Genomic DNA, 27,598 nt, shown 5'->3' with positions numbered 1-27,598 from the left:
GCGGTTCGTTTCTCCAAAACGGCTCGCGCCCGTTCGATAACAATATTTACACGATAATAATATATGTATGCAACGTCAAAACGTATCGTTCGTACCCAAATCAGTGTTATAGAATAACAATAATACCTAAGCCGACCCTATACGGCGGGCCGCATCTCAAAAACCAAAGAAACCAGCGTCCTCTTGAAATATTTCATGATAAGTGCCAGACGCGTAGTAGTCACAGACGATGACGACCGCTAAGGGTGAGTTTATCGACTGCTTACGGTAATAATACAATACTGGCCGGAAAACTATAATTAATTTAGTATCTCGCGTATATACCTCTATATCTGAATGTCTCCATTGATCCCGTGAGCACGATCGTCTCTTTTGTAATAATAGTGTCTACTTGTACAGGAAGTGTTGACGGCTTACGGTACTGCTGTTCTTGTTCCCGACGATCGCGGCCGGCGTCGCGAGGACTTCCGGTTTGGACGAGTGACGACAACGGACACCGAGGAAAGTAATACCGGAAGAGCAGACGACGGTGTGGCGGACGTCGCTGTAGAATGACGGTCCATGTGGCTGTGCCTGGAAAAAGAGTCGACCAGTCTTTTGGAATCGATTTGGCAGTTTCTTATTACTTGGTACGATCTCTATCGAAATCTTATTCTGCTCTTACCTATGTAGAAATAGCAAAAAGTAAAACTGCGTCGCATTTATTATTTAATAAAATCTCTAAATACATTATGGACCCGAATACCATTCTGCCCCTTCCCCTACTCACTTATTAAAAATGTCTTTACCCCCATAAACCGGCATTAAGCTTAAGGAACATTTTGGCAAAATCACACACGCGAGTGTGGCTATTAAAAGGTTGTTGTTTAAATCCGTTAGTTATGTTTATTATCCGTAATAATGAAACGGGGGTTGCGTGATGAATTTGATGTCGGGAAAATTTACTTCCGGTACACAAAAATAAATCATGGAAAGCGGTCACGCGAAAATAATAATAATAATTAATGTCAAGGTCAACTCGAGCAAATGTACGTGTACGTCATACACATACATAAATTATAATATAGTCTCTAGATGTTAACAGTTCAACCGACACATTTGAACTGTAAAAGTACTTACCTTATCGTAGCCCGCTCATTAGTTTTGAACAAAAAAAAACCACTACATATTAATCAACATATTACACTACAATTTCACCACGCATAATAATTACATAATATATCCATACATGCTTGCAATTTTTATTTTAGTCTACAAACACAGAAGTAATTTTATAGGTAACGTTTTTGGTAATGTTTAATATACTTATATATTATTTTCTACCATTTTTAGTACTATAGTCTATAACGCATGAACAAATGAACGGTCTCTTATACATCAAAACTTATAATCCCCAAAATCATTACAAAACTGGTTGTGAGTACAGCAGTAAAAAATATTTTAAACATCAATACTTTAAACAAACTTTAGATTATAGACCAAATTTGGACTCGGCAAGGAAAAGACATTTTGGTTTTCGTTACAAAACAAAAAAATAATAATGTACATGAAATATAATAAACATGCGTTTGATTCTGGTTGTTTTTATGTTTAAATAAAATAAAATTCGATGTGGCAAGAAATAAGAAGCAACTTACCTCGGTAATTACAATTACAGACATTGGTATAAGTACCGAACATAATAAAACAAGTTTCTAAATAAGTGGAGACTCGACTCTCACATAGCGTATCTAAGTTGCCTATGCTTAATGAATACGATTCATGTGATTTAATGAAAACAACCAATATTGCATATAAAACGTTTTGTTGATTGTTTTTTTTTATAGGTGATGACTGTGGCACTCGTCAGTGGTTTTGGCCTTCTGGGTTTCCTAGCCTATTGGATCAGAAAAGCATGCTCGTAAGTACTTGTGCAAGCTCGCTAAGGTACATAAAAAATACTTTCCTAAGTAATTAAGGCGGATGTTTATACACTTATAGGCAATTTTGAAACAAGTTCCAAAGGAATGTTATTGCATAATTAATCCCTTCATTAAGAAACGAAATCTAATTTGTTTTTCAGAACATTAATAGCAATTTTCCCAGAATGTGTTACTTGATGTAGTAAAAACTATTAAAAATATTAATTTTTGATTATTTTATTTTACGTCGTTTTGTAATGAAATCGTATCACCTTAATGTTGGGCGTCATTCCAACAGTTATAAATTACTAATAATAATAAATATTAGAGTTAGAATTTTGATTTGTACATAAATTATATGTACCTGTAATAAATCTTAATTACTATATTTAATTTACTGATAAAAAAAATTAGTAGATAGGTAAACTTCCAGTTGAATGACAAATTTACAACATACATAAAGTACTGTCGTGTATACGATTATTGCATTTATAGCATTCGACAGGCTTATATTTACACTAATAAAAAATCGAACTACTTGTGTGATTGGACTTGATAAGATAATAAACACTGCTGAACATTACATATTATACATTGCTGAACTGGGTAACATTTGGATTTTCAGGAGTTCGCAAACACAAAAATCGATATTTTATTTTTACAATAAGTCGTTGAAAATTTACCGTTTTTTTTAACTTTAAAATTATAGTTTTTTACATTGTAAAAATGTCTAAATATAATCTTCTTACAACTAAACATGATGTTGGCATTAATAGAAATATCAAGACTTAAACTATGACCCCACCTGCCAAAGATTTTTTTTTTTATTTCTTGATTATTTTTTGGTTATACTAGGTTAAAAAAAACTATTTTTTAAATCTAAAATAATTACTTCATTTTTTAAATAATTATGAAAATTCTTTTAGAGGCGTTAAAGAGAATAGAGTAAAGAAAGGGAATAAAAAGAAAATATTTCAGTTGTATGGTCTCTTATCAGTATGCACGTGTTCGAGGTTGTATGTTAAGAAAAATTCGAAGACAGTAATAAATTGTATCCCAAATCAAGACACGTAGATAGAAAATTATTATAAAAAGACTATTATAACAAAAGATGTCTCTATTCAATACATTAAGAAGTTTAGTAGGTCTTATATTTATTCTTGATAAAATTCTTAAAATATCGGTAAAAAATTGTACTTACAGGTGAAAAGCCATACAAATATATGCTCTAATATATACTACATTTGTATGATTTTTCACCAGTACGCACAATCTCGTGCTTCTTGAGGTGAGATCTTCGGTTAACTTTTTTTTCACAAACAGCAACTGTATACAAAACAAACCAATTAAGTAATTTATCAACAACTGACTTTATACTAAACATTAAGAATTTGGGTAGCTCTTATATTTATTCTTGTTAAAAATTCTTAAAATATTGTGCTTACTGGTGAAAAACCATACAAATATATGCTCTAATATATACTACATTTGTATGATTTTTCACCAGTACGCACAATCTCGTGCTTCTTGAGGTGAGATCTTCGGTTAACTTTTTTTTCACAAACAGCAACTGTATACAAAACAAACCAATTAAGTAATTTATCAACAACTGACTTTATACTAAACATTAAGAATTTGGGTAGCTCTTATATTTATTCTTGTTAAAAATTCTTAAAATATTGTGCTTACTGGTGAAAAACCATACAAATATATGATCTAATATACACTATATTTGTATAGTTTCTCACTAGTACGCACAACCTCGTGTTTTTTGAGGTGAACAATTGGGTGAAGATTTCTTGCAGACATTTCATTTGCAGTTAGCACGCGTTCGTGCTTCTTGATGGTTTCGTTGAGGGCTAAATGTTTTTCGCACACAGATTAATGTGTTTTATTAGAAAATATAACACGGTTGTTGGGTACTCACACAACTGAATAACTGGTAGTGAGGGGAATACGGCTTAAGCCGTCTAATTAGTGCAAAAACCCTAAGTCTGCTAATTCTTTTCGATCTTTCTTATTTAAACAGTAAATTATTAACACATTAAAAAAAAATTAACAATAATATTCTGTCAAGGGTTGCATCAAATATATTTAAAAAAAAATAATTTTAGTAAATCAATTTCTTGCAAAAGATCGCCTGTATCGAAGGTTTTTAATAAGGCGTCTTCTTAAAGCATTGAAACTTTGTTCAGTTCTGATTATGATAATCGTATAAAATGGAAATATGGTAAACTGGAGGATTCCATTAAAAAAAAAAATAATAATGATAACAAAATTAATAGCGAGTAGGTTACAACGTTACGGTTTGGTAATAACGACTACATATTGTAATACCAATTAGGCAGTAATACACGGTTTCACCCTAAATAAAAATAGCTTTATTTAAATGATAACTAATAATGATGTATGTGTGTGGTCCAAAGTCGAGCATTAAGCGTTCATTTCACGGAGCTTGTGAAATTATGTGATATTTTTGGGTTATTGTTCACATAAGCACAGTTAAAAACCATGGTTAATTCTCACAGTACAAAGTGGTACAAACGCTCCTGTTAATTTATTTGTATAAAATAAACGTACAGTACTGTTTTGCCAGTGATATTTAAAAAAAAACACTAAAGTTAAGAGCAGAAGCAAGTGTGACAAGTGTTACCGTATCTTCGCAGCCATCCATAGTGTCTACAAGAAGAAAAAATGGCTTTTTCAAAATCTAGCACATATAATACGCGCACAATTATATCCGTGGTATCGTCTTCACATCGGACCGAAAACTACAATGTATCGTCATCGGATACGCAAATCAACAGACCCGTGTATCGAGTGAACGGTCGTTTAATGACACGTAAACCCGACCGTAGTGCTAGGCCGAGGCAGTCCATATGTCCGTTCAAGTTCCGCCTTGCTTGGTGGTTCGGCAATGGACCCCAAGAAAATTATTTTGAGATGTGCGACTACTGTACTTTGAAACACGCAAAAAAGTTAGAATACCCACAACAGAGTCTTAATTAACCAAACTTTACCGTTAGATATATTAAAACGCCGCTAGTGTTTATATTAATTTATTGGATAAAATTTGTTTGTTTTTTTTTCACAGAAGAAGTAGCCGGTACCAGTATACAGCACTGGAACCTGATTCAATAGGACAAGAGCGAATGGAGCTGGAACGCAAAGCTCGACAACACGCTCAAAATGCATGTCAACATTACTTAAGGTTTTGCCCTCGCTATGTTCTTCTACAACACCTCAATGATATTGGTTCTAGGTATAAGTTGGAATTTTATTATAATTATAATAACATTATTGCTACCGCACTGAACTCGATTAATTGTACTATTTTTTTATTTAGAGTCGACAAACATTGGTTTGTTGTACGTGATGGATCAGTTAAGACGGAACGCCTGTTAACGCTTGTGCCTAAAAATCCCAAGAGTGTTTTAGAGTGTACACCTGACACTAGACAAACAATATTGGACCTATTTTTAACTTTACAACACCCGTACATTTATCCAGTGTTGGACGTTGAGTTTGTCCAGGGTGCCACAGACCAAGAAACTACGTTTATTACGCTAGTGCTACCGTTCAACAGTAAAGGAAGTCTAAAAGATCTTATTTATAAGGTAGCCATGACTTATAATATTTAAACACTAAATAACAAAATAATTACCCGCCAATGTATTGACCGACTATTATTGAATAGAGCTGTTGGCACGATGACTGGAACGATAAATATGGACAGCGCAGCGAGGGCTTGCCATTATCACAAATACAAAGACTCGGTCGACAAATTCTAGAGGCACTTCTGTTTCTAAAGAAAAAAAAGTTTCCGCACGATTGCAATTTACATTCGGGAAATGTTATTCTTCAAAATGGAGTCGCCAGGTATTATTATTATTACGAGCTTTATTATTAAAATAGCAATACAAATTAAATTATACAAGTCATATTATTAAATTGTTTACTACTCTCACAAAGGATATCCGGTCTAGAAAACTCTCTGCTAGGTTTCACGTCCAGAATACAGCCAATTATCATGAGTGGCAACTTCGAGTTGGACGATTTTTCGGCAATTGATGTTGTTTGTTTTGGTATGAAATTTTCTATAGTGTATCTTGATTGAAAATCTACAACAAATATCACCGATTTTAGGTCACGTATTATTCGAAATGGCAGCCGGATACGAATTGCTCACTCCTGAACCAAATGTAATCAATTTACGAGACATTGCTCACTACCCCCAAGTATGTATAGGCAAAGGATTGATAAACACATAATCTACCTACAATATTATCATAATTTATTAAAATTATGAATATAATTTCATAGGTTGTTGAGATAATGGAATTTATATTTAAAAATTCTTCCGGTCGAGTGCCTACTATAGAACAACTTGTAATGAGCGAGTTTTTCAGAAACATAGATCTCAGAGAGATGAGAGCAACGTCATGGCCGGTTAGTGTAATTTATAACTATGAAAATTATAACTGTAAGCTACAGTATTGATAACAAGAGATTTGTTTGACTTTTTTTGAGTTTTTACGTAGTATACTAATTAACCCCAACAGCAAACAAATTTAAATCTTTATTATAATATATTGTCAAACTTGTTTTCAATATATTTTTAATCTGTTATTAATAATAATGCACAAAATTAAATGTTTTAATAATATATAAATATTTACAATATTTTTGAAATATTACATTTTGTGCCAAAACATCATTATAAAAAATAATAACAATAATAATGAAAACATATTTGAAAATACTAAAATTGTTATGCTGTTTGTGTAAATTTACTTTTAATCTTTTTTAGTTACTTCAAGCCAAGATGACTGCTTCGTCGTCTCAACTGTTAGAAACTGTGAGAAACAGAAATAGCAGCAAAAGTGAACTGTAATATATTTAATTTTTAGAATTATAACTTATTCTATAACCAATAAATATTTTTAGAATCCCTGAAGACCAGGACGTATCGGAAATAAGTAGTACGGACAACTTACAAATTAGAAAACTCTCAATGTAAGTACAAATTTTTTTGCTTATTAGAATTGGCAAAATGTGTTATTTATTGGTCGAACAAACAATTACAGGAGAAGCAAGAGCTGTGATGATGAAAAATGTTCTCATGCGACAGAAAGGAAATCAAATTTTGTAAGCGACAAAGAAGTAATAGCGAAGAATAAATAATTATTGAGTCTTAATTCTTAAATAATCGTGTATATATTTTTAGGAACACCGCGGTTTATCACTTTATCATCGTCAGCAGTCATTAGATTTCCAATTCATGGGATAAGCAATAAATTAACATGTTTAACCCCACCACACTTTAGACTGAAATGCTTCTTTGCGACATCATGCAATATTTAACTATTATAACTGTACCAATATCAATAAATCACATCTGAAGCTTACCAATCATCGTCGGAATCAAATTCTGCACTTGGATCTTTGGACCACGATCCATCATTATTTTTTATCCAACCAATTCTGTAAAAAAGAAAAAAAGAAGTAAAACTCAGACTGTAGCAATAATAAACGTAACATAATTAAAGCAATTTAAAAATGTCTTATTTCAATGTTATTATATTATTATTATTATATTATATCTTATATTTTATAAGTTCCCTCATTATAAATATATAAACATAAAAAAATAAAATTATTATTTAAATTTACTCAGTTGGTTTATTTTTAGGGCCAATGAAGTTAGACTCTAGTCCAGAACTGCTCGTAGAAGCAATAGACACTGAAGTTAGGCATTGGTAAGGATGCTTTTTTGCACGATTAAGAACACTTTTAAGGGACGGCTTTTTTGTCATTGAGGCTACATAGCGTGAAACAATTGCAGATTCTACAGAAGAAGCAGACTTATCCAATATATCTGAAAAAAATTAAAAATAACATTAACCTTCATTTCATTGCCTTTAACAGTTAATTATTAAAATAAAAACACTGTCATTTCACCTCTTTCCGGTAAATCTAGCATCTTCTTTCTTTCGCCACGGCCTGCATGTTCTACCGTAACACCTAATGATTTAGTGTACTCTTTTTGTTGCCTTTTTGTTTTTATCAAATCTAGTTCTTCTTTTCTTTGCAGATATTTACCGAGTTCTTTAATATACAAATGAATTATTATTAAAATTATAATATATTTCTACAGCCTAATCCCAATTATTATAATTCCAAACGAAATCTATGTTAAGTAAAGACAAAAAACTTTTAATGTTATCACTTATCAGTTAAACATTTAACAGCTGATTTCATGGTTTTATTCAATGCGTTAATTTATTATTAAAAAAAAGTAAAAAGCCTAAAATAACATTTTTCGTAATGGAACATCTGTGAATTAGACTCACAATTTAAAATAGTAAATAGTAAGTAAAAAATAACACATACCTAACAAATGTTTTTTCCCCTTTCTATGAATTGATAGTACGTTGATTGTATCAAAAATTGGTCTATTAATACAAATCATACAAGTCAATCTGCCATTGGATAATAATTTTGCTTCGCCTTCAGGTATTTGAATTCCTAACAGCTCTTTAATCCTTTGAGACTAAATATATAATAGGTGTCAGTTTTATAATTCAATGACAATTTACGTAGTACAAATTGTATAATCTGACAGAATGATAATTAAAAACCTATTTCAGTTTATGTTTATTAGATCAGCAAGATTATACAGATTAATACAAAATATTTAAATTGTTACCCCGAGAGTTTTGAGCAGATCACTATCGGAGCCATTACATTCACGCTTGAATGACATTTTTAATTAATTTAAAACTTAACTAATAAATATATATATAAATTGTTTAGGTTAATTTTTTTTTATTAATACGTTATAACTTGAGACTTGAATTGTTTAAAAAGTAGATTACAAAAAATGTCCTAAAAAATATATAAATATAAACACATTAATAATAGTTAAGTAGTAATAGTAAGTGTGAGTTAACTTACGATGAGAAAATATAGTGTTTTTATTTTTCAACACTGTGTTTACAATGCTTTCAAACTCTTCTACAGTTTCACTCAAATTGAATAAAGTCTGAAAATAAAAAATTAAACATAATATATTTTACTACGTATGAATAATAATTACAAACTTTATCTGAAGAGTCAACTGTAGATTCAATGGTATCAATTTTTTTGCGTATATTTTGGACGTCGTCCAAAATATTTTTTATGCTTAAATCAATATTATTTTCATTATAATTCACTTCTAGCTAAAACAAATGTTAATAAAAAAAAAGGAAGGTCATTTAAATGAATATGTAAATAAAAATATAGTAATCTTACTTGATTCTTTAGACTCAGTTCAACCTTGCTACTCGTTAACTGTTTCAGTTTTCGAGATGCGCTACGGCAATGCCTTAATACCGAACCCAGTTCCTCTTCAAAGTTATTAATTAGGGACAGGTCCACTAGAACATAATTAACAGAACAATGTTTATTTGTGCAATCATAATAGAGTATTAAATATGGTTAAGAAAAAAATTTAATTACTTAACAACATAAGCTAACGATATATATATATATATATATATATATATATAATACATATAATATAATATATGGATTAAGAATATATCTTTTAACGAAAATCTACATATTTAAACAAGTAAAATTTATAAATTAAGATGTATTTCAAAATTTACTAATTATTTATGTTTTAAGTTTTATCGTTTTTGGTTTCAATAACAATCCGAGAAATCAATAAATACCGTAAATGTTTGATACCTTTAAACAAATCTATCGATTCTTTAGGAAAATTCTGTTAAGTTGCCAAAATCGTACAAAATGTTTTAGTTTCTACATTATACAACTAAATGTACTCGTGCTTAATAATGCTATCCTAACATGTGATTTCCATGTAACGTGAGATGACGTTTTTTTGTTGTATAATCATTTATTATGTCCAATATATTATATCTACTTACAGTCGTCAGCCATGTAAATTGATTTCTTTAACAGCAACACAACTAATTATTATATTTTACAATGTAATTTAGAAACTTTGCACTTAAGGATTAAGAAAGATTCTTATTCCGTAATCCGTATTAGTTGAGTGTATATTGTTTACACTTTACAGTATAATGTACCGATAGGCGAAAATAACGGATCGTATTGTTGTCTGTTGATAAGATATCACAAGTCCCAACACAACTAGTACACAAATCAACGTTTAGGATAAAATTGTTTTGGCAACCTTGGTTATATTATATGTAAATTGTAATTTCAAAGAGGTTAAAAATGTTTATTATGAATAAACTTGAATTTTCGGCGACGATTTGTCGTAGGCAGTAAAATGTAAACAGACAATAGACATACACGAAATGTAACACAATTGTATAATTATGACATTACCTCTTTCTTAAAAACCAACACACACGTTTGATCTAAATTGACCTAACCACATAAGCTTTTAGAAGTAGTAACCCTGAACCTGAAGGGTTATACAATATGGCCAATAATTGTACACTTAATTAATGGTTTTGGTTTTAAATGTATCTTTGTCAAGTAATAAAACTTAACAAAGTATAAAATAAAATTTAACACATTTTTTTATCTAAAATAAACTTTTATTATAAGAAATTTAACGGCATTGATCGTCCATATTAATAATTTAGTAATAATAAAAAAAAATAAATCTAAATATTAACAATAATCCATTAATAATTCTCTAAGTATATATCCTATAATAATATTTTAATAATTCCATAAAAAAAATATAGTGATATGTATGTAAAAAATTAACTACAAACACGTTAATGAAGCGTAAAACTATATTGTGTAATTATGTGCATATTAAGCATTGTGCGATGGCACAAATTTTATATTAATACTTTGGTCGATGACATAATTATAATTATTGTTATTACCAGTATAATAAATATGGCTAATATACTGAATTTAATGATTGTCGTTGGACGTGTTAATAATAATAATTTATAAAAACTTTGATTGATAGTTAAAATATTAATATTTTAAAAATTAAAAATTTAAGCCGAAGTGCCTTTTTTTGGTGTATTGTCATATGCTTTGCGTAACCTGCGTCTAAATTCAGATGGAAATTTGTCATAGCATCTTTTACAAGCCGGTTTCAAGTCGCATTCATAGAATTTGGTTTTTTGAGTCATTTTTTGATCGCAAAATGAGCACGCAAAGTGATGCACACACCATGCCTTATTAAGAGCAGTAAATACTGTAAAAATAATTCAAAAATAAGCAATTTGAGAAAGAAATTATTTTTAGAAATATGTCCAAATATAATCTTACCATCACCAGCAATTACTTGATTACACACAAAACATAAATTGCCGAATAACTGATGATAGTGGGTTTCACAATACGCCAATCCTTTGCGTTCATAATGCCTATGACCCAAAAATGGTTTTTCACATTTTGCACAGACAAAATGTTCAACATGCCAATGTTTTCCTAATGCAGTCACTACTCGCTCTTCAATCGGACGACGACAAGCTCCACATATTGGTACGCCCATCTTGTCGTGACATCGAAGACAATAGAGTTCATTCTAAAAAGCAATAAGATCAATTAACATAAAACAACATTTTGAATAACAAAAATGCTAGACTGACATATAAAATTGTATTACCATCTCGTTAGCCGTATAACCTGATCTATGTTTTAACTCTCTAGCATCGGAGTTTAATTCGACCCCGCATGCTGTACAATTGAAATGGTATCCGTGATAGACTTCCCCTCTGAACCTCAATGGCTTATCATCAATTACTCCGCTAAAAGTATAAAATAAAAAACCCGTTAATAAATTTAAAAAACGTGTACAATTAAAAAAAAATGTTTGCATACTGGCACTTGAAGCAAATGTGCCTGCCTGACAGAACGGCTTTATCTGCTGCGTTACATTCGTGGCACAGGGCTCGATTACGATTACGCACGAATCCACGATCAGCCAGCTGTTTATTACAAACAGCGCAGCAAAAACAAGCCGGGTGCCAGGCGGCCGACATGGCTTTAATGACACGACCAATAACGAATTCACCACATTTGCCGCAGCACGGAGCAAATAACACTTGGAAGTCGTGTTCGCAGTACTTGCGACCTTCAAATTCATAAAACAATCCATCGGGGAACGGACGGAAACACTGAGAACATCTACAAAAATCAGCAACAATAAGAATTATTTAAAATATCGAACTGTACCTAAATATATACTGTGCTACTCACACAAAACATTGAGGATGCCACAGCTCTCCTTGGGAATTGACGATTTTATCGTGGGGATCGAAGCCGTCTCCGCAACGGGAGCACGACATGTTGCTGAACGACATTGTCACACTGAAACGGTACTTAAGCTTTCAGTCAATCCAAACGGTAGTATTGTAGAATCTAACTCCGACTTACCCAGGCATTTGAGTTATTTGTAAGTCAAGTCGACCTAAAAAAATTGGAGAAAAAAAACTATAATGTTTATCTATTGCAACGTCCAGATGGCTGTGTTGGTTATTTAGTCTACTCACATATTATGTAGGCGTTACTGGATACTCCCACATGCTGAATTTAGATTGCTCGTTTGTATAAGAGCCAAGAGGTGCGGCGGGCCTGTTGAAGGCGTACACACACAGAAGGACCGACGAAAATCACCAATAGTGAATCAGATTCAGTAATCACTATATAACACGACTGCACATTTCTATTTATGGTAAATGGGCATATGGATATAACATGTCAAGGATGCAGGTACGAACTACAAAACGGATCAAAGCCCTAAACGTCGACGACTTTATAGCGATCAGGTTGGCCACTCCTTTAGGTTTCTTCCATGATCCGGATGTATAGTCGCTGTTTCTACCATGAACCCACCATCGATATCGTTAGAGTCGTCATCAAATAGACACAGGTACGCCTACGATGTGCAAAATGGCGCCTTCGTTCTAGGGTGGGCGTGTATCCTAACAGGTGAAAATCGACCACCATTTTGCAAAACTCGATAACAAACGTTGCTAGCGTACCTATTAGTTTTTTCGTCATAAACCATGACTATAATATTTGAATTATTATTATTATCAACTATATCAATACAGAACGGCGAACACCAAATATCCGTTGAGACTTGTGAGAGTTGTGGACTTATGGCTAAGGTTCGGTCTCCGGCTAACAACTGACAAGTAACAACACTCTATAGTCAATTCGAAAAAATTTAAACAATAATTAAATGGCATGCGGTCAATAATAACTAAATTCAATTAAAACGTTTAAACATTTTCAATTTTTTTTTTTTACGAAAAACAAAATTTTGACTGTTTTTGGCAAGTAGTATTTGTTCCCAGTTTTAAAAATATTAATTGTTTTAAATAAATCATCTATCTAACATGGAGCCAATGGCGTTGGGTTCTCCGTCGCACGATAGTCCACAAAAACCATCTTATTTGCCCGGATTCTTGATGGGCGAACGAGCACAAACTCCAGTCAACAACATATCCATAAGTGCTATGTCTCCAATGCATTCAAACCGCAGCCATGCTTCTGATGTACATTCGACGTTTTTAATGAGAAATTTTCATAACGAGCTCAGTGACAAACCGTAAGAACACACACCATGTATTTTCATGTTGGTTATTGAGTACTACCTTTTTATTTCTTCAAATTTTAGGTCTTCAACACCGATTTTAAACAGAGTCAATGAAGAACCATCAAAAGCTCCCACAATCGATCTGTTTGATATGCTCAATGCATCTGATTATAAAGAAGAACAGTAAGGGCCAATTTTAAAAATAATTTCTAAATTTAAAAAAAAGAACAGAACAAATGCATTTTAACTTTAATGCTGTTTTTTTAACCCCACTTCAGATGCAATAACAAAGAAAATAAAGAATTTTATTCAGAACGCAACGACTTAGTACTACCAAAAAAATCATCAGTAAATTGGATTACTATATTTGGTTTTTCATTGGCTAACAAAGAAGAAATATTGTCAAAGTTCACACACATGTCATCATGCTGTGATGTTAGAGAAGCAGGACCAAATTGGGCTCACATATGTTTTAGTGATTCCACCGACTATCATCGTGCTCTATTATTTAATGGTCATGTAACTAGTAATGGTGCAATGATTGGAGTTATTCAGTGCAACGATAAGGTATTGATTGTTATTAACTATAAAAAATGTATTATCTGATCAGAATTTGTTATTCAACTTATTAATATTTTTCAGACCATTTTGAATGAAAGTGCCATTCCAAACGCATGTACTGGTGCACATGCCGAAGTGTTAGCAAAACCTATCCGGTCACCAATTTTAGGTCAACAATGTACAAGTCCCAACAATTCTATTATTCGGAGAAATAATATAAGACCAATGGTCGGTAAGCCTTTGCCAGTTCAACAAAACGATGTGAGTATACCTACTTGTTTTAAGATAACTAGAATGATTTTATTTTAACTAAAATGTTTTTGATCAATAGAATGCACCATCTGCGACAACTTCAAACGGAATCGTTACGAAAACTTTGGAATACTTATTTGGATGGTAGATAAATGGTGAAATAGTATGACTAAACTGGTTGGTTGTAATTCATAAAACTACGTGTATTTTTGCATGGATTTTTTTTTTTAAATTAATACATATAATTTTATACAATTATTATTGCTGTGAGTTAGTATAATATCAAACTGATGCCAACGCTTTGATTATATTATAATAAATGTCCAAACCTTTTATGAATATATTCTCATTGAGAAATTCATTATGATCGTGAGCTAATGGTGTAGTATGATTCATAGGGGAAAAGCCCAGAGCTGGTATTCCCACCTAAAAACAAATAATTAATAAGTAAAATATAAACATTATTTAAAAACTATGACTCTCAAGTTTACGTTTCTTATAAATCTGCTATCTGTTGCTCCAGTAAATATGCAAGGATTGATTTTTAACTTCCTGAAATAATTACACTACCATGTTATTATTTTCAAATTTAATGGGATTACTACTTACATATTGTTGCATTCCCTTTTAAATGCGGCCCACCAAAGATTGTTGTCGCATATTTTGGTTGGGGGAACGCGTATCGGATCTTTTTTAAACTCAACGCTAACGCCTTCACCAGCTTCAATACACCAACTTTTAACAACTTCCTCCATTTCTTTTGGGTCTTCTTCGACCGCTAAACGAATATCAAATGAGACAGATATTTCCGGAGGAAGTACATTGAACTGACATCCTCCGTTAATTTTAGTTAGGTTAACAGACGTCACGTCTCCTGGCTCTAAGTTTGTATTTCTTAGTCTAGTCTTTTCACGTTCTCTCCAATTCATAAATTTATTGATGATGTACTGTAGTTTTTCACCAGCTGTACTCTCGTATAATATTGATCCATGACCAGTTGTTCCAGTACAAGTGATAGTTAAACCTATAAACCATACAATTTATTCATGTTGTAATTTAAATTAGCTGTTAATTATAACTTAATAACCTAAACTCTTTACCCCAAATAGTCCTTTCTCCATAAAACACATTGAATACTTCATTAGGTGTAGCTTTTCCTTCGTCCAAAACAAAGCCAATATTCATTTCAGCAAACTCGGAAGTTTTGATAAATTTACGAATTCCAAAAAGACTTCCCGTTTCTTCATCTGAAATTTAAATTTTAAATATTATAATTACTTTACTGTGGTGTTTGAATTAGGCAATGCTTTATTTAATACTTTTTTTTTTTACTTGATCTTGATGTTAGAATGTTTTTTTTTACAAATTACAGAATTATACATAATGTTACCTGGCGTAAAACACAAGTGTATGGTTCTTTTAAAATTCAATTTCTCTTGCAAATATTTCTTAATTGTCTCTATATATTGAATGCTCACACATTTCATATCTTGTGCACCTCTAGCATATATGTTTCCAGTTTCGTCTTTGTATGCTGAAAAAGGGTCGTGTTTCCAACATTTCTTAAAAAAAAAATAAGAAAAATACATTATTACAAATAAATGTTTACGATCGTTTAAGCACTATAAGTATTAACCGGATACACTGGAACTACATCCATGTGAGAACTAAGCAGTACTGATGGTAGTTCCGGTTGTTTTCCGGATAACGTAATAACTACAATTGGTGTGTTTGGACTCATGTAGTGGACTTTAATCGGAAGACCCAATTTTTCAGCTTGGCCCTTAAAAAACTTAACACTATCGCCTGTAATCATTAACATATTGTTAATAAACTCAACCAAATAATAATTTTTTTTGTATAGAAACTATTTTTAAATTACTCTTACTGTAATTGACGTTTGGCTGAACAGATGGTATACGTAAATACTCCCTGAAGAGTGTGACGGATTCATTTTCAGTTGTATTCTCGGCCATTTTATCGTATGGACTCTGTAAAGCAAAACTAAAATATAGTATTTTATTTCTAATAAACAATAGTATATGATTATGATAAGCCAAAATAATTTTTTTGTTGATTTAATGATAAACTAACAAATTTTTAATCTTTTCAATTTTCCTATTACATTTAAACTATTATTAAAGCTCTTATACTTTTTTGTAATTGTTACTCAACAATAATTGAATGGTTTAGTCACAATAATTTTACTTGACAACTAAGTGTGTGTTGACAATTGGGTATTTAATAAAATACATAATTTATGCCTTTTTATATATTATAATTAATATATAATCTTTTAAGTGCTTAAAAAACTAATAAAAATAGTAATAACGATTAAAGTACATAAATAAAAAAAGATAAATTACAGTTATCAATGTAATTAAACACTTCTAAAAAGTAATTAGTGTCTTAATATTTATATTCTTGCGACAACAATTATGTTTAAATTCTACTTCTAATAAGTTCAATCCACAAATGAAGGGTACAGAGAAAAAACCAGCAGTCACTTTTTTCTAATCTAAGAAAAATATGTTTTTAAATGTTGAAGAAATACTTAAAACTTTTAAAATATTGTAAATTTTTGTTAATAATCGTGCTTAAAAGTAAAGAACAGATTCGTTTTGTTTCAAAACGAATTTTATAACAAAAAATTGCCATTTTTAAAAAGTGACTGCTGGTTTTTTCCCTGTAACCCTTCAAATATGCATTTTATTTAATTGCCTGAGTACATTAACTTCTCATAATTAACTATTTTACAATCAGCCATAAAATCATAATCAATCCTAGATTACGAGTTTATCATAATCATGTCGTTGAGTACTAATACTTAAAATAAACAATAGCGTATGAGGTATTTTATGGTAATCAGTATCATAAGGTTATCAGTATTCATGTATCAGTTTTCTTATAATTGTATGCATTGTGGTAAATGTGTGTAACAAAAAAAAAAACATTTTAAACATAAAATAAAGTGTACACAGTTTTATATTGGCAATATAATATATGGGTACCTAAATTATTGTTAAAAATTTCAATGTATTGATTACATGAAAGACATTTAGCTTTTTCTTTCTATTTTTGCCAACTCGGCTGCTTGATGTATTAACAAACCACAATATTCTTAATAAAAAAAATGAAACAACATAATTTTTTTGTCATAACTCCAAAGAAATAATGTTTTTATCTTCAAACTATTAAATTTTACATAAAAGATAAATTCATCTGACATGTCTTCTAGAATTAATTGTACTTGATAGCGATAAAACCACATTCAAGTATATGACTCGATGCAAATCTGTAAATTGTAAAAACTGATAATATAAAATATTATTTAATTTTTCAAGATAATATTATAATGTAGCTAAGAAAATTATAATAATTGCATGCAGCACAAAATAGTCTTGTATTAATACATTTTGTGAGTGTTACAATTATTAATATAATCATTTCCCAAAACTGTAGGGTTTGAGCTGAATTTACAATATTCTAAGACTAATATTTTAGAATAGGTAATTTATTATTTCCATTTCCCTCTGAGACAAATTTACAATTATAAGATACTAAAAGTATTAACATGGCTTTTAAATAGTAGGAAAGCATTTATAATGTTTAATATTTAAATGCTGTGATTTTAATTATACTTGTTTTTTAAAAATTAGATTTTTTTTAAATTTGTTTTTTATTTTTAATTAAATAAGAGTTTTAAATTGACCTGTTCTTTTTACAAAATAAGTTTTTTTAGGTGTGAGGGAAGTGTTAATTGAGGTGTCAAATAACTTAACTATGCATTAAATTTTTTAAATTAATGTGTTTTTATTTTAACAATATTACAGCACGACAATTACTAATCAATATACAATAAAAACAAATTTAACAATTAATAAAACATGCGAAAAGAACAATCAAATAAGAAATCCAGCCTTGGAAAGAAAGGAAATTAGGAGGACGATAACGTTAATTAACTTTTAATATATTAAATACAGTAGTATAATTATAATAGTAAATTTAATAAATTAAATGCGTTTACAATAATCACACTAAAGCAAGACTTTTAATTAGATTATAGTAAATGTCTAAGCCTTTAAGAAACGTCACCTCGTTCAAAAATTCGTTATGATCATGTAAACGGATAGGTGTGTTATTAATTGGTGAAAATCCTATTGCTGGAATGCCTAACTACAAAAAAAAAAAATTAATACATCTGTCAAGTATAAATAAATAATAACGAGAAAGATAAGCAAAGAATAAATATTACTACACTGGCCACTAAATATTGTGTTTTACTTTTCCTCAACCTTGTACTTGTTTAAATTAATTTTGATGTGCTTAGTTATTAAATAGATAATTAAATAAGTAACGATATTGCAACAAAAAACTAATAAATAAAATTACTTGTATAATTTTTACTATCAATTTTAAAGAATTATGAACGTATGTATGTATGTATTATCTATGTATAAAAAAAAATTATTTTCCTCTTCATCAAAGCTAAAATATGATGAATAGTCTTGAAGTATAACATTTTGGTGGCTAGTGTTATAAACAGTAAATTAAATTTAAAATATTACCTCTCTGATAAATATACTGTCGGTCGATCCAGGAAATATACTTTTCTTAAATTTTAAATTCCTAAGTAACATAATATTTTATGTCAAAAAATAAAAAAACATAATTTATTTTAAGAGTAATTTCTCAATTACTTACATTTTATCAAATTGATTCTTTAACGCAACCCAATAAAGGTTTTCATCGTTCAGTTTAGTTGGTTCAACATGACATCCTTTCTCCGTGAACTCTAATATTACTCCTTCGCCGGCTTCTTTACACCATTGTTTTATTACATTTTCCATTATGTCACAATTGACTTCGACAGCCAACCGTACATCAAAGTAGACGGTAAATTCTGGTGGCACAACATTTATTTGACAACCACCTTCTATAATTGTCAAATTGACCGATGTAACATCGCCTGGTCCCAAATCACTATTTTTTAATCTTAGTTTTTCACAATCTCGCCAATCCATAAATTTGTCGATGATATAACGTAACTTTTCACCAGCTGTATTATCGTGGAGCAATGATCCGTGTCCGGGCGTACCCATACATTTGATAAAAAGATCTGTTCATATAAAATATAAAAATTGTCTTACTTATTAGCTTATGAACAATTTAGACAACAGTGGTCTAACATACGCCAACATGTTCGTTCTCCATAGAACAAAGTAAAACTATTATCAGTACTGGGCATGCCTTCGTCTAATGCAAATCCAACATTTAAAGCTAAAAATTCAGGTGATTTCACAAATATCCGCATACCAAAAAATCCACCGATCTCCTCATCTAAAATTACAATACAATTTTATTTAAAAATAATTATTATTATTGTTTAGCGCTTTGAAAAGAAGTTGTTGACCTGGAACAAAAGAAACATGAATAGTTCTATTAAAAACTAATTTTTCTCTACGGTATTTTCGAATTGCTTCCAAGTACTGAATTCCAATGCACTTCATGTCCTGTGCTCCTCTTGCATAAATATCACCGTTTATGTCTTTGTGTGCTGAAAATGGTTTGTAAGTCCACTTGTCCTTCGACACCGATAAACAATAAATGTATAAATAAAATGTAGTTAAATACCATATATTATACTAACTGGATAAACAGGAACTACATCCATATGTGAATTGAGAAGAATTGATGGTAATTCAGGTTTCTGCCCTGTCCAAGTTATAATAACAATAGGCTTGCCTGGTGCCATATAATAAACATTGGATGGCAAACTGAGGCTTTGAGCTTGTCGCAAAATAAATTCCACACATTTACCTGTATCAGCGATGGCAACAAATTTAAATAAATTCAATACATTTTATGTTTTAGTCTAATAAAATTTAATTAACATACTATAATCAATATTCGGATGAACTGAAGGTATACGAAGATATTCCCTAAAGTTGGTAACTGCTTCATGTTCAATGCAATTATTTGATGAAATCATTTTTCTGTTTTCTAAATATTCATCCTAAAAAAATAATAACATTATTGTCTTTTGAGAAAAGACAGTAAAGGAAGGCAGTCAATTTCATAATCCCAATTTTATGCATTAATTAAATATTACGGCGAGTCTTAAATATATAGTTAAATACAAAACCTTACCAAAATATTTCATCAAAACTATTAAATAAATATTTCGAGGATTAGTTTGTTGTTCATTCTAGTTTCTATAACAAGTCAGCATTATTGAACATCAATATCTACAACATAAAAAAAAAACAATATTTTGGTTTTAATCTAATTATTGTTTTGCAAAATAATAATTTTAACTATGTTTATATACAATTAGAAACATTTTTCAGTACCCAAATCAAATTTAAATATTTGTTCAATAATGTTTTAACGAAAATATTTTATTAAAATATAAATCATGTTTAAATTAAAGAAAATTAAAACAAATAGTACAAATAGTATTCACAATAACATTTAGGCCCTAAACATGTGTAGGCATTACCTATATCCATTAGGCAAGGTGAATATACATCTTTTATTGGCTTCAACTTAGTTATTGGCTATTGCATTGATTAACCATTATATTATCAATGGTTATAGATAATACATTTTTAATAGGCTAACAAAAATTAATAACATAAAAAATAAACACATTATAATTACTAAATAAACATATGATTTTATAAGTACTTTTATTAAGGCTTTAAAATAGAAGCTATCGTACTCAACAGGTCAATGAGTATAATTAAACCATGCTAAAAAAAGTAGTATGATCTTAATTATTATTAGCATGGTTATCACAATTATTAGGTCACGTACAACTAACAAAGGCCTTGGCCACACAATAAGAACCGTTTGAGTTCGTATAATTTCAAAAGATGTAAAAACGCCATTAATAGTAATTGATTTTATTCTGAAATTAGATTCATATTTTAGCTATGCTTACAAGTAAGCACTTCACAAATGCATAAGATGCATTTTCCAGTTATCAAAATTCAAAAGTTGTTGACACGACTTACCTGCGTTTTTTTTTAAAGTGGTTACTGGATACGACTCAAAAAGCCTAATCATGTTATAACATATATTCCTTATAGACCCTTAGCATAATATTTTATTAATTATATTATATTATTATAAGCATTAACACAGCACAGTGTATACCTACACAATATTAATAAACAAAAAATAAATAAATACTTACTATTGATCATTTTCAAAAAAAGTTGTTTTACTTTCAGCATTGTACATAACAATGTAGGTAATTTCTTGAAAAAGTATACTATTAAAAGGACGTCCTTAAGTTCAACGTAGGCAATTTTTCGAAAAGTACAAACTCAGACTATTGCGTATACAGTGTATACTGTATACTATTTACCTATTCATTTTAATTCATTTTTTATTAGAAGCAAGCAGCGTCTATTTATAGTGTTTTTATTATTCAATTACTGTTGAATGTTGAGTGGAGTGGAATGTGGATCCAGAAAAAACGAGAATTAACACAAGTTGTATACAGGTATAGTAATACTGATAAAGTAATATTTCACTACGACTAATTTAATAAAGTAATAATAATTATAGATAGTATTGTTAAACATAGTTAGTTTACATGAAAATTGTGTGAAAGAGACGTAACTAAGATAGCCTCCAATAGCTTTTTATATAAGACCAAAGAATATTCTAAATACAATATATACAATATATTACACTATTGACGTCAATTAACACTCGATTAACTTTAAACATTTTTTATTGGGTAAGTAGTATAGATTACGTCATAATATTATGCTTACTAAGAAAACAAGTTTTTCTTCTTTTTACAATGAAAATGCGTGCAAATCTTAAGACTAATATAACACAAATTATTTATTGCTATTTCAACAATTACTATTCACACCCATTGACATGACGTCTTATCCATTTTTCAATAGATATTATTTAGGTTAATAATAAATGTTAAATAAGATATTTTGTATTTGTAAATGATATTCCCAACAAAACGACATCCTCTTTTGCTTTCACGTTAGTTGTTTTTGCTCTTATTCATCACAGATCAATTAAAACACATACTGCGTATTTAGTTCTTACGATAGAAAATTGTGTATGTACTCTTTAAGAGGATTGAAAGCAGGCGGGTTTTAAGGGGTTTCATATAGACAATATTATTTTTAAAAAAGACGTTTTATTAAATTTTGATCGTAGGTATCAATTTATTTGTATAAGATTCATGGCAATTTTTTCTACAAGTCAAAGTCAAGTTCTAAAGCCATTTTGTTCTTATTTGGAAACTAATTTAGGCCTAAAAGACTGACAAAATTACGCCTACTTAGAGTGATCGGATTTAAATTGTCTAAAAATAATTTATCTGATTGACTTTTTTTCAGGTTATTGTGGAAGTCTATTTTTGAATAACTGCGTTTCATTTATTTAAACCAATGAAATGAATACTAAAAAAAATAAGAAATTTAAATATGGTTTAAACACAATTTTATTTGAAATATCAAAAATCGATTCCCACAAAAACTTAGCAAAGAGGCCGTTAAACTCAAATATTTTTACAGAATTTAAATCGGACCATTTAAATAGGGATAATTTTGTCAGGCTTTTAGGGCTAAAACATCCAAAAAACTGACTGCTTTCAATTACCTTAAGCCAATACGTAAATTATATTAGTAAAATTTAATTTCGACTTGACATATAGCGAACAGTATACCTACTATAATTTATTTTTATCCAACATGTAAGTAAGTAGTCTATAAAATGCCGATTCTGGACATCAAAGGAAGTCTTAAAAATATACGTTGGTTAATGATGTCCAATGTATTAATTACTTTTTTATTGTCTAATTTAATGTTAATAACATATAGGTACTTAAAAGCTAAAATATATTTGTCAACAAAAAAACCTTTCGTCGTATGGTGTTTGTTGTTGCATTTTACAAGTTCTCATCTATATTGTAATTAGTACTTATTCGTGATGCGTATGTTTAATAATATATATATATATATACACAATTTCAGACACTAGCAAGACTTTTGATTATATTATAATATATTTGTATTCCTTTTAAAAAAATATTCTCGTTTAAGTATTCGTTGTGGTCGTGTAAAAGTACTGGCGTGTTAGCCATCGGAGAAAACCCGAGTGCCGGTATGCCGATCTGTGAAAAATTAAAATACCATATTATGTTTTATTACCTTAATATTGTATTATAATTCAATAAATTAAAATAGTCGTATTACACCTATAATAAATACTCACTTGTCTAATATACCTGCTATCGCCGGCTCCGGGCGCAATTGATGTCTTCAATTTTAAGTCCCTAAATTATAGTTTAGTAGGTAAAAATAATAATAATATATTATGTTTATTTATTATTAACAATTTTATTACCATTCAGTTTGGGGTTTGGAGAATTGTATTCAAGATGCTCCCTCCCCCAAATGGTATCAGCTCCTTATACTAAGACTATGAAGACAACCGAAAAGTAGGTATCTACTATTTTTCTAATTCTGGCTTAAAGGGTATTTTACTATGTTGTCGGACTTATTCACAAAAATTGGCAACCTCAAAACCTCTATTTAATGAGCTAAAGGGTCGTATAATACATTATTTAAATTTGAGCCCTTTACATTTCTTTATAGCCCATAACCACACAAATTCATGCTACACTTCAAAATAAGGGTTTTTAAGAAGTCACTATAAATTATTGGTTGTTAACTGTTTTCAGTTTTTAATTAAATACTATATTATATCCAATTGTTTTATACTTCCTACTTTCATCGCCGGGTAAAAATTATACGTAACCGACAGAACTTTTTACATAAAAATTAAGATCTGAATTTTTTAAAGATTATATTTTATTTTTGTACAGATTTTCAAGTCAACTTATAGGGGGCGGCCCGATAAAAATCTCTTAACCCAATTTTAAGGACCACCCCAATAGTCGTATGTGTAATGCCAGAGCGAAATTAAGAGGGCTAAGCTTTTCCGAGGATTTGAAGTTCTTTCAAGGTCTTTGAAATAATTATAACTTATAAGGGTTTTTAAATAATATCAACAGAGTAATAAATATTACTATTTAAGTAAGTCTTAGGTGTCGCTCATCTATATTATAGATGAGTAGTAACTGAGGTGAAGTGGTAGTCATTGAGAGGAAAGCGAAAGCCGCTGACCCTCAATAATTTCTGATGGCCCCTTAAATAAGTATAAAATGTAAACTCGGGTCAACCGTTCCGCAGTATTTGAATTGGGATAAGAAATGACATGGCCGGCGGGACACTGATATTAAGTTTAAAATTCAGCGTTCCTTAGGGCAAAAAATAGTAGTAACGTCCACCATTTCAAGCATTGGAATGCCAATAACAGTGGTAGTGGTCGTAGTTTTCGATAATACTACTCACATTTTATCGAACTCCGTTTTGAATTTCACCCACCACGGATTCGAATCGTCGAGTTTGGTGGGCTTGGCCTGAACATTTTTTTCTATAAACTCCACGCGAACGCCATCGCCGGCTTCTCTACACCATCTGTGTAATGTGTCCAGTACGGCACGTTCGTCTAATTCTGGGGATATTCGGATATCAAAGCCGGCCGAAAGCTCTGATGGCACTACGTTGAACTGACACCCGCCATCCAGCATAGTCATGTTAATAGATGTGACACGCCCAACGTCTACACCAGCCGAAACTTTAGCTTTTTCTCCGGCCCTCCAGTCCATCATCTTGTTTACCACGTACATTAACTTCTCGGCTGCCGTATTATCGTGAAACAACGAAGCGTGCCCTGGGCTACCACGACTTCTTATATAAAAATCTGTTGTAAAAACGTGTAAAGTTAATTGTCATACAATTATTATTATTCTAAGTATCATCGTACTTGGAACATTAGGTAGCCTAACATAGTATGGAAATCAAAATGAAACCCACAAGGTATGTATATTTTAATTTTAAACAGACGATGCTAAATTTGTATTATTCCTTATGACCTGTGTAGAATCATCATTATTCTTTTAAGTCTAATTTTGGTTGTTGATTTAAACATAACAAATATTATCGAGTAAAACAAGTCTATCCCTGTTTATTTGATAATCTTGCTTTTTTTTAAACATTTATTTCATTTTATTTGTGATATTTCTAATGTTAAATAGGTATTGCTATTTTTTTAAATTTTAATCCAATCCTATACCTCAAAATTTAGATTTTAATTTCAAAAATAATTGTTTAAAGTTGAAATTACAATATTTCACTACTTACGCCAAAGCGTTTTCTCTCCGTTAAACACAGGAAATACATCGTCAGGGCTTGCCATTCCTTCGTCAAGTGTAAACCCAACATTTAGTGCTTTAAATTCATCTGTTTCGACAAAATGTTTCATGCCCAACTTGCCACCAATTTCTTCGTCTACGAAATCGTATGTATGTTTTATCCATAAAATTGCGAGACAAAAATAAACCATATTACTATAAGAAAATGTTTAAAAAAACCTTAATAGTTGAACTATTGGTTGTTCCATTGATGGGTGATTGAGGTGGATAAATAAGTGAATGAAAATCAGGTTGACAGGAAGAGGATACAATCACATTTTCTATATGAAGTAGTGGGTAGTAGGTACCTAATTAATAACTTTAGTGGAAATAATATAAATTTACCCGGAGAGAACGATATGTGTATAGTTCTGTCAAAAGTCAAATTTTCTTTTAAATACAATCTAATTGTCTCCAAGTATTGTATACCGACACATTTCATGTCTTGGGCTCCTCTTGCATAAATGTTCCCTACTTCGTCTTTGTGAGCTGAAAACGGTTCATAATTCCATTGTTCCTGAAATTATTATTATACAATATTATAAACATAAATTATATATATATATATATATGAAGTGGCAACGAAAGAGAGAGTTGGAGGCTACCTATATGTCTGAGTTCTGACTGTTTTAATTAGGTAGTCTATGCCTTAATACCTACTACAACGACTAGAACAGTAATTTTACTAATAGTGGGCCTATTACTCACCTCCACCCTAAATAGCCCTTCAAAGGTACACAGTTGTTAAAGCAATACCTACCGCGTAAACCGGCACAACGTCCATGTGGGAGTGTAATAATAATGACTGTAGTTGAGGATTTTGACCTATCCAAGTAATTATAACTAAAGGTTTATTTGACGCCGCAAAATATACTGTCGATGGTAAATTTAGTTCTTGAGCTTGTACTTGAAGGAATTGAACACATTTTTCTGTAACACAATTGGTAATAGTTTTACAGTAACGCACGTTTTAGATTTGGATATTTTATACTTAGTAGTAAATTATTCGTCGATACAACATAATCGTATTTTATATCAACTTAAATGAATTTATTAACTATTCTAAAAATGTTTTAAGTTTTTTTTGAAAAAATAAATCTTTTTCTTTACAATATATTATGCCTTATTTTTGGCATTTATGAAGTTTATAAAAAAACGTTTTTTTCAAAATATTGGTAGATATGTTTTTTTATGCTTAACATTGAAATGTTTTCAGATTTTATTAAGCCGTGCTTCGTCGTTAAATTGTACTAAAAAAAGCTACAAATTCATTTCAAAATTGAAGTGAATATTTGAGAAGAGAATAGGTTTTTTTTTCAAAGTATGTATATTTTTTACGCTACAGATTACCTAGCTAGCATACGCTATTAATTTAATAAAAAGAAAAATTGACCGAAATATATAAAAATGATAACTTTATTTTTAATCTTAAGATAATCCAATAAATAATAATAAATATCCAGTTATTATTTAGTAGGTATTTTAAAATATATTAGTAAATAATTTAGAATTTTATTTATTTATTAATATAAATTTAACTAACAATTTTTTGGTGATTTTAAAGGCTTAAAAATGAAACAGGATTTGTACCTACGTTCTTACAATGTAACGATACTTGGCAATGAGGGGAGCGTGGAGGCGTAGGCAAAGATAATCTAGTGAGAACAGTAGCTTATATATTGGACACGTCAGGGGTTATTTATGTTTGTACCTGATTATAAGGATTAACAAATTAATAAACAATGCAAAGTATACAAACCGTAGTCGATATTAGGGTGAACAGTAGGTATCTGTAGATACTTCCTGAAATTGTCCACAGCCTTACTTTCTATATTTTTTAAGGCCATTTAAACGCAGTGCACAGTTATATAAAATAAAAATAGTATTAGGTACACTAATACAGTACGTATAATACTGCGATAAAATTAAGGTTTTAAAACTGTTCTACAAAACATAGATTTGCTTATAATCTATGTATTAGGTAAGTATGAAGTGATTTAACGTTCATATCTTTAGAGTTTAGGCCAT

The 27,598-nt window shown here is 30.2% G+C and overlaps 7 protein-coding genes across 19 annotated transcripts; 2 read left to right on the top strand and 5 right to left on the bottom strand.

The window, feature by feature from the left end:
• The first annotated feature begins 17 nt into the window (after nt 1-17).
• Nucleotides 18-7,538, top strand: LOC126843234 (slowpoke-binding protein-like). 5 transcript variants are annotated; one of them, XM_050580616.1, is made up of 13 exons: nt 18-245; nt 400-629; nt 1,827-1,900; nt 4,996-5,163; nt 5,248-5,518; nt 5,599-5,780; nt 5,874-5,986; nt 6,048-6,139; nt 6,225-6,350; nt 6,712-6,791; nt 6,849-6,917; nt 6,989-7,064; nt 7,129-7,536. In XM_050580616.1, the coding sequence occupies exons 2-13, from the start codon at nt 552-554 to the stop codon at nt 7,189-7,191; spliced, it is 1,392 nt and encodes a 463-aa protein (XP_050436573.1). In that variant the 5' UTR covers nt 18-245; nt 400-551; the 3' UTR covers nt 7,192-7,536. The 5 variants fall into 5 exon arrangements, with proteins under 5 accessions (XP_050436573.1, XP_050436574.1, XP_050436575.1 ...); XM_050580617.1 differs by lacking the exons at nt 18-245; nt 400-629 and adding exons at nt 1,302-1,416; nt 1,471-1,641; XM_050580618.1 differs by lacking the exons at nt 18-245; nt 400-629 and adding an exon at nt 1,379-1,641.
• LOC126843235 (sodium channel modifier 1-like) lies at nt 5,782-10,007 on the bottom strand. 3 transcript variants are annotated; one of them, XM_050580621.1, is made up of 10 exons: nt 9,839-10,006; nt 9,198-9,322; nt 9,005-9,124; nt 8,859-8,946; nt 8,611-8,789; nt 8,295-8,454; nt 7,863-8,009; nt 7,575-7,779; nt 7,311-7,385; nt 5,782-6,022 (listed from the first exon to the last, which is right to left on the bottom strand). In XM_050580621.1, coding segments are annotated over exons 5-10 (645 nt in total). In that variant the 5' UTR covers nt 8,668-8,789; nt 8,859-8,946; nt 9,005-9,124; nt 9,198-9,322; nt 9,839-10,006; the 3' UTR covers nt 5,782-6,021. The 3 variants fall into 3 exon arrangements, with proteins under 3 accessions (XP_050436578.1, XP_050436576.1, XP_050436577.1); XM_050580619.1 differs by lacking the exon at nt 5,782-6,022 and having other exon boundaries at nt 7,307-7,385; nt 9,839-10,007; XM_050580620.1 differs by lacking the exon at nt 5,782-6,022 and having other exon boundaries at nt 7,307-7,385; nt 9,005-9,120; nt 9,839-10,007.
• A 659-nt stretch (nt 10,008-10,666) lies between these two features.
• On the bottom strand, nt 10,667-12,629 carry LOC126842708 (LIM and senescent cell antigen-like-containing domain protein 1). Its single transcript, XM_050579819.1, has 7 exons — nt 12,404-12,629; nt 12,288-12,321; nt 12,111-12,221; nt 11,733-12,038; nt 11,518-11,659; nt 11,178-11,436; nt 10,667-11,103 (listed from the first exon to the last, which is right to left on the bottom strand). The coding sequence occupies exons 2-7, from the start codon at nt 12,293-12,295 to the stop codon at nt 10,901-10,903; spliced, it is 1,029 nt and encodes a 342-aa protein (XP_050435776.1). The 5' UTR covers nt 12,296-12,321; nt 12,404-12,629; the 3' UTR covers nt 10,667-10,900.
• A 319-nt stretch (nt 12,630-12,948) lies between these two features.
• Nucleotides 12,949-16,493, top strand: LOC126842709 (nucleoporin NUP35-like). The gene is made up of 5 exons (XM_050579820.1): nt 12,949-13,467; nt 13,537-13,638; nt 13,734-14,022; nt 14,098-14,277; nt 14,348-16,493. The coding sequence occupies exons 1-5, from the start codon at nt 13,256-13,258 to the stop codon at nt 14,414-14,416; spliced, it is 852 nt and encodes a 283-aa protein (XP_050435777.1). The 5' UTR covers nt 12,949-13,255; the 3' UTR covers nt 14,417-16,493.
• LOC126842707 (aminoacylase-1-like) lies at nt 14,466-16,817 on the bottom strand. 6 transcript variants are annotated; one of them, XM_050579818.1, is made up of 8 exons: nt 16,722-16,817; nt 16,157-16,259; nt 15,905-16,074; nt 15,659-15,830; nt 15,369-15,515; nt 14,878-15,292; nt 14,760-14,820; nt 14,466-14,694 (listed from the first exon to the last, which is right to left on the bottom strand). In XM_050579818.1, exons 2-8 carry the CDS (start codon nt 16,242-16,244, stop codon nt 14,551-14,553), a joined length of 1,197 nt encoding a protein of 398 aa, XP_050435775.1. In that variant the 5' UTR covers nt 16,245-16,259; nt 16,722-16,817; the 3' UTR covers nt 14,466-14,550. The 6 variants fall into 6 exon arrangements, with proteins under 6 accessions (XP_050435775.1, XP_050435771.1, XP_050435774.1 ...); XM_050579814.1 differs by having other exon boundaries at nt 16,635-16,763; XM_050579817.1 differs by lacking the exon at nt 16,722-16,817 and adding an exon at nt 16,444-16,560.
• A 1,324-nt stretch (nt 16,818-18,141) lies between these two features.
• LOC126843825 (aminoacylase-1-like) lies at nt 18,142-21,887 on the bottom strand. 2 transcript variants are annotated; one of them, XM_050581634.1, is made up of 9 exons: nt 21,470-21,887; nt 20,419-20,516; nt 20,167-20,284; nt 19,919-20,088; nt 19,682-19,853; nt 19,462-19,608; nt 18,973-19,387; nt 18,837-18,897; nt 18,142-18,444 (listed from the first exon to the last, which is right to left on the bottom strand). In XM_050581634.1, the coding sequence occupies exons 3-9, from the start codon at nt 20,258-20,260 to the stop codon at nt 18,301-18,303; spliced, it is 1,203 nt and encodes a 400-aa protein (XP_050437591.1). In that variant the 5' UTR covers nt 20,261-20,284; nt 20,419-20,516; nt 21,470-21,887; the 3' UTR covers nt 18,142-18,300. The 2 variants fall into 2 exon arrangements, with proteins under 2 accessions (XP_050437591.1, XP_050437592.1); XM_050581635.1 differs by having other exon boundaries at nt 18,308-18,440; nt 21,470-21,886.
• A 1,187-nt stretch (nt 21,888-23,074) lies between these two features.
• Nucleotides 23,075-27,546, bottom strand: LOC126843826 (aminoacylase-1A-like). Its single transcript, XM_050581636.1, has 7 exons — nt 27,330-27,546; nt 26,331-26,500; nt 25,916-26,087; nt 25,521-25,667; nt 24,669-25,080; nt 23,527-23,587; nt 23,075-23,425 (listed from the first exon to the last, which is right to left on the bottom strand). The coding sequence occupies exons 1-7, from the start codon at nt 27,415-27,417 to the stop codon at nt 23,282-23,284; spliced, it is 1,194 nt and encodes a 397-aa protein (XP_050437593.1). The 5' UTR covers nt 27,418-27,546; the 3' UTR covers nt 23,075-23,281.
• Nucleotides 27,547-27,598: the final 52 nt, after the last annotated feature.

This window comes from Adelges cooleyi, unplaced genomic scaffold (assembly GCF_023614345.1).
Source record: "Adelges cooleyi isolate 19-005CV unplaced genomic scaffold, UGA_ACOO_1.1 ACOO_flye_CR_arks_rails_tigmint_CR_PRNA_574, whole genome shotgun sequence".
NCBI lineage: Eukaryota > Metazoa > Arthropoda > Insecta > Hemiptera > Adelgidae > Adelges > Adelges cooleyi.
This window is presented reverse-complemented; position numbering and strand designations above follow the sequence as displayed.

What these genes read in the sequence shown, in the direction of transcription:
- LOC126843234 (XM_050580614.1), top strand. Translation starts at nt 4,596, where the DNA reads ATGGCTTTTTCAAAATCTAGCACATATAATACGCGCACAATTATATCC. An exon ending in TGAGAGCAACGTCATGGCCG is followed by an intron (nt 6,351 to 6,711) that starts GTTAGTGTAATT and finishes AATCTTTTTTAG; the next exon opens with TTACTTCAAGCCAAGATGAC. An exon ending in ATTTTGTAAGCGACAAAGAA is followed by an intron (nt 7,065 to 7,128) that starts GTAATAGCGAAG and finishes ATATATTTTTAG; the next exon opens with GAACACCGCGGTTTATCACT.
- LOC126843235 (XM_050580619.1), bottom strand. Translation starts at nt 8,667, where the DNA reads ATGTCATTCAAGCGTGAATGTAATGGCTCCGATAGTGATCTGCTCAAA. An exon ending in ATCTGCTCAAAACTCTCGGG is followed by an intron (nt 8,455 to 8,610) that starts GTAACAATTTAA and finishes TTATATATTTAG; the next exon opens with TCTCAAAGGATTAAAGAGCT. An exon ending in GCTAGATTTACCGGAAAGAG is followed by an intron (nt 7,780 to 7,862) that starts GTGAAATGACAG and finishes AATTTTTTTCAG; the next exon opens with ATATATTGGATAAGTCTGCT.
- LOC126842708 (XM_050579819.1), bottom strand. An exon ending in CACATTTGCTTCAAGTGCCA is followed by an intron (nt 11,660 to 11,732) that starts GTATGCAAACAT and finishes TTATACTTTTAG; the next exon opens with CGGAGTAATTGATGATAAGC. An exon ending in TCAAGTAATTGCTGGTGATG is followed by an intron (nt 11,104 to 11,177) that starts GTAAGATTATAT and finishes TTATTTTTACAG; the next exon opens with TATTTACTGCTCTTAATAAG.
- LOC126842709 (XM_050579820.1), top strand. Translation starts at nt 13,256, where the DNA reads ATGGAGCCAATGGCGTTGGGTTCTCCGTCGCACGATAGTCCACAAAAA. An exon ending in TCTGATTATAAAGAAGAACA is followed by an intron (nt 13,639 to 13,733) that starts GTAAGGGCCAAT and finishes ACCCCACTTCAG; the next exon opens with ATGCAATAACAAAGAAAATA. An exon ending in TGCCAGTTCAACAAAACGAT is followed by an intron (nt 14,278 to 14,347) that starts GTGAGTATACCT and finishes TTTGATCAATAG; the next exon opens with AATGCACCATCTGCGACAAC.
- LOC126842707 (XM_050579818.1), bottom strand. Translation starts at nt 16,244, where the DNA reads ATGGCCGAGAATACAACTGAAAATGAATCCGTCACACTCTTCAGGGAG. An exon ending in ATGTAGTTCCAGTGTATCCG is followed by an intron (nt 15,831 to 15,904) that starts GTTAATACTTAT and finishes TTTTTTTTTAAG; the next exon opens with AAATGTTGGAAACACGACCC. An exon ending in ACACTTGTGTTTTACGCCAG is followed by an intron (nt 15,516 to 15,658) that starts GTAACATTATGT and finishes TTTAAATTTCAG; the next exon opens with ATGAAGAAACGGGAAGTCTT.
- LOC126843825 (XM_050581634.1), bottom strand. Translation starts at nt 20,260, where the DNA reads ATGATTTCATCAAATAATTGCATTGAACATGAAGCAGTTACCAACTTT. An exon ending in TCATCCGAATATTGATTATA is followed by an intron (nt 20,089 to 20,166) that starts GTATGTTAATTA and finishes TCGCTGATACAG; the next exon opens with GTAAATGTGTGGAATTTATT. An exon ending in ATGTAGTTCCTGTTTATCCA is followed by an intron (nt 19,854 to 19,918) that starts GTTAGTATAATA and finishes TCGGTGTCGAAG; the next exon opens with GACAAGTGGACTTACAAACC.
- LOC126843826 (XM_050581636.1), bottom strand. Translation starts at nt 27,417, where the DNA reads ATGGCCTTAAAAAATATAGAAAGTAAGGCTGTGGACAATTTCAGGAAG. An exon ending in ACGTTGTGCCGGTTTACGCG is followed by an intron (nt 26,088 to 26,330) that starts GTAGGTATTGCT and finishes TAATAATTTCAG; the next exon opens with GAACAATGGAATTATGAACC. An exon ending in ATAGCAGGTATATTAGACAA is followed by an intron (nt 23,426 to 23,526) that starts GTGAGTATTTAT and finishes AATTTTTCACAG; the next exon opens with ATCGGCATACCGGCACTCGG.